At 44.6% G+C, this 9,153-nt stretch overlaps 1 protein-coding gene across 2 annotated transcripts in view; it reads left to right on the plus strand.

Moving 5' to 3' along the window:
• Positions 1-8,862, plus strand: part of CDYL (chromodomain Y like) — a 235,400-nt gene extending 226,538 nt beyond the window's left edge. For both annotated transcript variants that reach the window (XM_023763006.1, XM_023763005.1), the window contains exons 6-7: positions 5,579-5,722; positions 7,219-8,862. In XM_023763006.1, coding sequence (XP_023618774.1) covers positions 5,579-5,722; positions 7,219-7,377 — 303 coding nt within the window. In that variant the 3' untranslated portion in view covers positions 7,378-8,862. The remainder of the gene's footprint in view (positions 1-5,578; positions 5,723-7,218) is intronic.
• Positions 8,863-9,153: the final 291 nt, after the last annotated feature.

Consider the following 9,153-nt stretch of genomic DNA (forward strand, 5'->3'; position numbering starts at 1 on the left):
CTATTGAGCTCCAGCACCGGGGTGGCCAAACAACCAACACTGGCTAGTGTCACCTTTCTTATGTAGTTTAGTTCCTCTTCGTGGTGGGTGCTCTCTGGTGGACACTGACGTGCCAGCAGTCTATACCCTTCCCCAGTCACACATCTATATGCCTCTACCCTAGACATCTGTGTCCCCAGTTTTCCAGGACCCTGGCCAGCCAGACAGACTGTTCACCACTACCCTGCTCACCCTGGATTCTAACCCTGATGAAGTTCTCTTACACCAGATGAATGACCAGGCATATCCCCCATTTCAGAGCATTCCCCTCCCATGTTCTTTTGAGCCAGGTCACCCATAAACCAAGCTTGTTCACAGGGAATCCCCCATTCAGCCATGGATGTTAACTGAGGCGGGGCACTGGTACAGCAGTGGTGCGTGACTTGTGGGTCTGGGCCACCTGCTTATGCATCTCGCCTATGCTCTCTGGTGTTTGTGCCTGATCCCAGCTGTGCACTGCCACTGGCCCTGGCTGACCCTTAGACCTTGATGGGCCTGATAGCTCAGCTTATGATGGACATTTCACTTGGTGTCCCATGGCTAGGTGTTCTTTCTCTACCAAGGCCCGGTGTGCACACTAGAATTGTTTTTTAAAAGGTATGTACTTCTCTGCTAGAAGGCATGGCCTTGCTCCAGAGCCCCAGGGACCTGCATTGAGATCATCTCTCTGGCATTGCCATAAGCTCCTCCTGGCATCTTGTCCTACCCTCTCCACTGTCGGCCACAGCGGTTCTGGCATTTCAGCCTCACTTGGCCTGGACCCTTATTCCTTTCTCCGTACTTTAGAAGCCATCCCAGCAGCAAGACCACACGGCCTCTCCTGGGGCACTTGCCAGCATGTTAAGTCTTGTAGTTAGGAAAGCTCCCCTGTCCAACCCGGTGGTTTTCCCCCTGGTCAAGAAGAACACTCAGAATTCAGTCCCTTGTCTTCCCCCAGCTCCACCAGCACTTTCTCGCTCTTGTCATGCAGCTCTTCTGGGCAGTAGGTGAGTTACAGTCCTGATGGCCAAGAGAGGGGATGTGCAGGGCTTAAGGGAAGTGATGCAGTCCTATAAAGAGAGATTTCTGCATTGTCTTCAAACAAGGGGGCAGCACTTGTTCTGAATGGAGATGAGTGGGCCGTTTATGTGGGCTCAGAGGAGTCTAGGGTTCAGAGTTTGGGGGCATCCACCCAGAAGTCCCCATACCAAGTTTATCCTCCCTCTTTCTTCCTCACATAGCCAAACAGACCTTCTGTGTGTAGCTGATCAACCTTGCCTGGAGCTTGGCCATTCTGATAAGTCCTGGGTCTGGATGTGGGTCACAACTCTCTCTCTGCCATCTTGCTACCCAGGAATCCCTCTGTGTCAGTGGCAACTAGCAGTTACTATCCCATTACCTGTGAGAAGGTCTTCATTGCCAGCCAGCTAGGGAGCAATAAATCCTTTTCATCACCGCTTCCACTCCCACCTGGCACAAGGTAGTTCTATGGAAGCAGAGGTCAGGTGACTATGGCAAGCAGGACATGGATTAGGTATCAACCTCTGGTGAGGCAGAGAGGAAACAGAATAGGGTGGAGGGCAAGGGTGAGCTGTGGTGCAGTTCGGATGATGCCCTAGCTGAGCCCATGGTAGACTCTGGGGCATATGTGACCATCACAGTTGTTCCAGGTGCCCTCATCACACCCATTGGATGCAGCAGCCCCAAGAAGGGCCTGCCCCTGGGAGAGGCTGCCTGCAGAGCTCTCACAGGGAGTTGCCTGCTGACAGTGCTCCTGGCCAGTGGCTCTGAGTGACATATCAGTGTTCACCTCAAGTTGTCTCCATTTTTTTTATGGGGAAAGTATTAAACAAACTTGACATTTGAACACATTTTGGGCAAAAGTAGCTTGGAAGTGGAGCCCTTGGGCCAAATGCTGCTAAGGGGTAGCGGTCTTGGGTCCACTGAGCTCAGAAAGATTCATAAGTAGCTTGAAGGTAGTACAAAGTGAATGCCTACTCCTGACTCCCTCACCTTTGACCCCGCTGGACAAGTCTTGAAAGTCATTATTGTTTGCTTCTGTGACCTCCCGGTGTAACCCGAGCAGCAGTTTCCAGCCAGGGCGATTTGCCCCATACTCCAGTCCTAGAGGGCATGTGGCAATGTCTAGGAACTTGGTGTCACAACAGAGGAGATGCTAGTTTTTCCTACAACTCACAGGACGTCCTCCACACTAAAGTGTCTTTACCCGGCCAGAGTATCTTCATGCCCAGCTTGAGAAATCCTGCTCTAAATAAAGCTGGAGCAAAGAGCCTAAACGGCACCCAGTGTAAATTCTGCACTTTTTTTGGAGTAGTTGACTAAAACCTCTACACAAAACATGAGTGAACGTTGATGAGGTGAGTTGTATTGTGACAACTCTTGTTGAAAGTGACTGCTGCCCAAATGGTGCAGTTCCTTTCATGAGCTCTTAGTGTATGTGATTTCAGGAGCCTGAGGCAAGCCTAGAACAAGTTTGGTTTTCCCCACTTGCTATGTGAAAAACTTCAGGACGACAGCTAAAGGGATCATATTATCAGGATAAGAACATGCTGGGAAAACTACCTTTACTGTAGTATCTGCTGCAGGGAGAGAGATCTTGGAGCCAGGCTGTAGTCACAGCTATGTAGGTTAGCTCTACAGTGAGTCCTCCTTGGGCCCAGTGAACATTCGTGGAGTGCCCACGCTGAGCCAGACACTGCAAAGCCCAGTCCTGTCTCAAGGACCACCCCTGTGAGCCTTTACACTCAGGAAAGTGTTGGGCCCTGTGACTGACAGCTGAGGAGCCTCCATTGAAGGAACCACAAAGATGACAACACACCCATTTGTAAACCTGGTAGCTCTTGGCCCTGAGAGCCTTGCCCTGAGTTTGCAGTGAGGAGCTGCCCTTTGAGGAGGTTAGAGACTGGTCCGAGGGAGTAAGTGGCAGAACCACTGCCAAGCTATGCCTCCTTGAGATTTGAAGCTTCCTGGTTCTTCCCACCCAAGCCTGTCAGGTTTCCTTACCATACTTCTTAATGTGATCTTTTTGGCTAAACTTGAACAGGAAGCAGTCAACCTGTAAGACATTTATCTATTCAAAGAGCAAGCCTTAAATCCAGTCATGGCTAACACACCAGGAAAATTTTAACTAATGTATTATTCCTGGCTCAGTTGACCAGGATGGTGAAGAAACACACCACTCTATTGTACCTATTTTGGCCAGATCAGCAAAAACATTTTAGTTTGTGTGCCAAGATGAGAAAGGTTGAAAATAGCTGTACTAGAATACCACATGCCATATCCCAGGTGACCTATACTGCAACTTAATACTTTCTTATCCTTCGGCATTTATCATTTGTCTGCATAGCTACACTATAACTTTTTTAAACAGTTGGACAATTTTGACCACATTGAGTCAATTTTTAAAACTATTGGAAATTGAGCTTATGAGAACATATCCATTCAACTTATGTATATTTAATCCTACTAATCTTACCAAGGGAATTTTTCCTAATGGTTTTACTTGATAAGTATATTTTAAACCAACTCACCACCTGTATTTTGGTGAGAAAGCATTTAACAACCTTGAGTTAGTCCCAACATTCAGTCCTTTGGGTAGATTCAGAAATGTCCTGCACATCCATTGACAGCCAGTGGGGAGTTAGCTGGGTTCTCGCTCACTGGAGGAGAGGATGGTTTGATGGCTGTTGGCCCCAGCTGCCTGTCTTCAAGCCTGAGAGAATCAAGAAAAGGGAATGAAAGACCAGGAGAGAAGAGAATAGTAGTAGGGCAGTAAACTGGCCTCCAGTGGGCAAAAAATACTTTCAGAATGACTGGGAGAACAGAGAGGCCCCTGGAGGCGCTGGAGGAGAAATGCAGGAAGGATGCCTTGCTCTTTGTCACTCCCACTGCCCATGTGCACTCAGGCCAGCGAGGTCCTTTGTGTTCCTACCCAAGCTAAGACCCTGTAGTTCAGGTTGGTCCTGCAAACATACTTCAAACTAACCCAAGTGATTTAGTTGTGGTGTTGTCTTTACAGAATGTTGAGAGTAAAAGAAATGCATATAAGGAATGGAAAATTCTCTGTCCATAAGGCACTTCCCAGCAAGTCATTTCATCAGGAACTGTTTTCCTTTCTCATTGCATTTGGATCTGCCTTCAGAAGAACGATCTTAACAGCTAACAATAAGATTAAGTCAGATTTTTAAATCCATTGTTTATTTTAGACCTTTCCACTGAGAGGAGGCTGTTCGGGGGTTTTGTAGAACATCTTCAGGCTCTTCAAACACTCATGGCTTTGTCCAAGACTTACACAAATCATGCTCCTCTTGGGGACAAAAGTGAGTCGTGAGTGTTAAGAACCTTGCAGTCCTTCTGAAGACCCTGTTCTACAGCTGCTTTGCATCTCTGCCGATATTGAAATGGGGTAATGAATCAGCAGGACATTTGCTCTGCCGGCTCTGGTGTGCATACTCTAAACCAGCGGTCACCAACCTTTCAGACCTCGTGGACCACCGGTTGGTGACCGCTGCTCTAAACTGCATTTCACGTGCAGTTGGCCATCGAGGTGCCTTTACAGGAGGTACACAGGTACTATCAACTGAGAGAGACACTTAATACTTTAAGGCCTTTTCATAACAATGATTTTGCTTCTTTTGGAAAAGAAAGACACCGACCAAAAGTGCATTTTACCTGAGCTCAGAAGCTCTTTGTGACCACCAGAATCTTCAGGAAGGTTAACCATGCAAGATAGGAAATTGTGACATTAGAATCGTGCAGTTTCTTTGTCAGATAGATATTCTCCTCTTTTCTCCTTACTTCAGCATCTGTGAGCCTATCATTAGAGTGATAATGAAATTCATGCAAATTTGTGATGAGACCTTAAAAGTGCTGTAGAATCCAGGACCAAGTTAAAACCAGTTTCATACACACACACACACACACACAAAACCAAGTGTTCACTCCCTCCATTGAGTCATGCGTATAGTCAGACCTTCCTAGGCAGTGGTCGTTTAGGGTACTTCTCAGTCCTGGTCGACTCCTCCCAGGTATCCCCCTGCAGGACCTCCCCGCCTGCATGTGCTCACGTCCCTAAAATTGCAAATGTTCTAGCTTTGCTTGGGCCTCATTTTCCCAGGAAACTATTTTGTGTATTAAATGAGTGCACACATTGGGAGGAGGAGGCAGGCAGAGAGGGACATGCCAGTGACTTCAAATTAACAAACAAATCTTCTCTAATTTAGATTTCTTGGCTGTCTATTTGATCCTGTATTACATCATAAAATAAGCCTTTTACATTCATTTTTTTGAAAACCCACTGACCGGTATGTTGCTTCCTGCCCGCGTCGTGGACTGTGCCTTGCTGGGTCTCTGCTCAGTGCACAGGCTCTAGAGGGTTGGTTGCAGCCCTGGAGGGTGTGCAAGGGGTCCCAGCCCAGGCCGTTCAAACACCCATCGTCAGTGTGAATTTTTAAGGGATGAGTTATTGGGTTGGGTTTTTCTGCCTGCCTCCCCGTCACATTTCATATTTCATATCAGTGTCAACTCTTCTTCCTTTCAGGCAAATGAAATGTTGCTCAGTGGCCGTAAGCTGACAGCGCAGGAGGCGTGTGGCAAGGGCCTGGTCTCGCAGGTGTTCTGGCCTGGGACCTTCACCCAAGAGGTCATGGTTCGCATTAAGGAGCTTGCCTCGTGTAATCCAGTTGTACGTCAAATTTGTTCTCTTAAGTGTGTGACTTTTTGTGTGTTTTTTGCCATGACCTTTTCCTTCAGAGAGATCAGACTTTTCACAGTATTTCCCTGAGCGCTCCCTGTACAGCCACCTTCATGGGAAATACTGACGGGAGCCGTAATGGATGCCAGTGCTTCAATCTGCTTACCCTGTCCTCCCTTTGCAAATGCCCAAGGATTAAAGGAAAGCATTTCAATCTCAAGTTTAGTAACTTAAAAATGCCCTATATCCCTGGCCAAAAGGCGGGTTTGATTCCAAGTCAGGGCAAGTACAGGAAGGCGACCAATTGATGTTTCTCTCTCCCTCCCTCTGCTGTCTCCCTCTCGAAGATCAATAAGCATGCCCTTGGGTAAGGATTATTTTTTAATCCTATAAAAGTCTACCAAAAAAACATTTATATAGCTCTTCACTGCTTTCAAAGCCCTTTCATATAATCACTTTTTCCACACAGTAGACCTAAGTTTTGGCTAATAAATGTACTGGATAATATTTAATCTTTTAACAAAATTGCACTTGCCAAATTATAAGGTGAAATGTTATTTGATATTAATTGATCTAACTTCCCTCTAAGCCAGTGATTTTTAACCATTGTGCCACAAGAATTTTTAAAACATACAATACCGGACTATTAGTCAGGGGCACTGATCTCTTTGCCCTTAAAATAGAAAAATGAGAACAGCCAACACAATAGTTGTCCAGTGTGAATTAAAATTATACTTTTTTTTGTCAGATCAGCAAAATGTAATATTTTTTGGTGTGCCACCGGTGGAATTTTATAGTTTATGTTTGCCATGAGATGAAAAAGGTTGGAAACTGCTGCTCTAAGCTATCCCAACCATGAACAGCCCTCATTATTAAAATTAAATTTTAGTTTAAAAATCCCCTCAACAGACATTCTCCCAGTTTCCCTTGAGCACCAGAGCTATGCGTGGGCTCATGCAGCACAGCAGCGTGGGCCACGGCTGGTCTTGGCGTCGGGAAGAGACAGGGAGTAGTAGACAGTTCAGCTCGCTTTTGAAATAGCTTGACAACCGTTTTGACGTTGAGAATGTGTCTGATATCTAGTGTAAAATAGACTTTGTACATATATTAGGCCTGGTGTATATTGTGGGAAATGTCTGGTAGCTTTTTTTTTTTTAATATACTTTATTGATTTTTTTACAGAGAGGAAGGGAGAGGGATAGAGAGTTAGAAACATCAATGAGAGAGAAACATTGATCAGCTGCCTCCTGCACACTCCCTACTGGGGATGTGCCTGCACCCAAGGTACATGCCCTTGACCGGAATCAAACCTGGGATCCTTCAGTCCACAGGCCGATGCTTTATCCACTGAGCCAAACTGGTTAGGCTGATGGCTTTTTTTTGATAGGTCATTACTCAGGTTTGATAATTATTCACAAAACTTGGGGTGCAGTGGAGCCAGTGCTTGCAGACACACACCTGCTAACTAACTGTGTTGTGTGGTCCAGGTGCTGGAGGAATCCAAAGCCCTTGTACGCTGCAACATGAAGACAGAGTTGGAGCAGGCCAATGAGAGGGAGTGTGAAGTGCTGAAGAAGATCTGGGGCTCCGCCCAAGGGATGGACTCCATGCTGAAATACTTGCAGAGGAAGATCGATGAGTTTTGATTGGCAGGCTGCCTGCTGATGACACTGGAATTGAAGAGCAGGACATCTGTGGCTCCAAGGTGCCCGAATCCATCCTCACAGCCTGAAACATGTTCACTCTTAGCTCACGCTTGGAAGCAGGACTTGAAACATCCAAGCTATTTATTATCAAGGAGTTTTTAAGTACTGTAACTTTAAAATAAATAATTACAAAGCTCCTTTGTCCAAACATCATTATTTTATACTTAATATTCAGACAAGTATGAGAGTGTAATGGTGAGCACTAGACTGCTCGTTGCAGCTCTAATTTCTGCTATCTTTGGCTTGTACTGTATAAAGAAGAAAGTGTGTTTTGCTGGTTTGGGGTTGCAGGGAAAGTCTGGGATAATGTTTGTTTTCCTTATTTTTTCCTTCTAGAACAGACTCTAAAGAGGCACTAGAAAGCCTCATCTCCCCTGCCCCAAATAGAGATATAGAAGGATCTGAGATGTGCTTTTTTCTCCAAGAAGGCACAGATAACTCAGATGAAAAGTCCAAATCAAAAGTAAGACTTACCTTTTAGGATATTTCTGATGAAAAATCCACTGATGAACGTGCCCCCACACTAAAGTACACTTAGGATTTATGCTGAGAAAAAAATCAGTTGCTTTTTCCTTCTCTTTTAATATGTCTGGTTCTCACCCAGTTAACATGGAGAAACCACTGTCTCTGGAAGGAAGCTTGTTTTGCAGTCCTAGTGACTCACTGAGCAGCCTAAGTATGGTATCTAAGCTATAAGTTAGCCTTAGTGGGGTTTAAATAGTGTCTTTGACCCTTTTGAAAAAATAACTTCAATGCTTCTTGTTGCTGGGTGAGAAGTGCTACTTTATATACAATTTTGGTTTTCTATGTGCAGATATGATTGCTGTATTACACCAAAAAAAGTATTTTTATGTTTATAAACTGTATTTTTTAGTTTCACTTAGAATATATTTTATTTAATAAGTTAAAATTCTTTTGGCACACTATTAAATGCAGAAACTCGTTTTTAAGAAAAAGAACTACCTTATATTCGATGTTTAATGTTCTTGGTCTCCGGGTTCATGTCTACACAATACACTGAGTACAGTGTGGTGTCCAAGAGTGCCCTACGTGAACAGACATGCGCACTGCTCTCAGGAGTGGGGCCGATTCCTGGTTACAGAGGCCTGCCATTAGGTAGGCTTCTGCGCTTGCAATCATATTGAATGTATGAAGAGTGAAATAAAATCAAAACCTTATTTTTGTACAGTTTTAAATTTTATACTAGAACTGACCGCCTCCTGGCTGCGTGGAGAGCTGTACAGTGTATAAACCTGCCTTTACCTGGGATTGGTTGGTGCAGTATTTTTGCATCTGTGGGACCTACTTTTTCGTTCAGTAGTTTGAAATATATATAAACTGTACAATCTGTAAAGTTTTTATAGAATAAATATTCAGCTGTGAAAACTGGTTAAATAAAACTAATATTTCTTAACACATTTAAAATGTTTCTCAAAATTCTTCACTTCTGAAGTTTCTCAATGAATGTATTTTTGTGAAATAGGAGCATAAAACATTTGTACAGTATGAAGAGTACCGAATCACTGTGTAACTACTCCTAGGGAGGAACTAGAAAATGGCCAGTGTCCTCCCAGGTCACATCCACATCCCCCTCCCCAGGTTGCCATTTTCATTTCCTGAAATTTGTGTCACTCATCCTGTTGCTTCTTTTTCAAAGATGCATATTTTTAGCATACATTAACTAGTTCTGCATATTTAGAATTATATTGTATCCCA

This window comes from Myotis lucifugus, unplaced genomic scaffold (genome assembly GCF_000147115.1).
Source record: "Myotis lucifugus unplaced genomic scaffold, Myoluc2.0 scaffold_272, whole genome shotgun sequence".
In the NCBI taxonomy this organism is placed as follows: Eukaryota; Metazoa; Chordata; class Mammalia; order Chiroptera; family Vespertilionidae; genus Myotis; species Myotis lucifugus.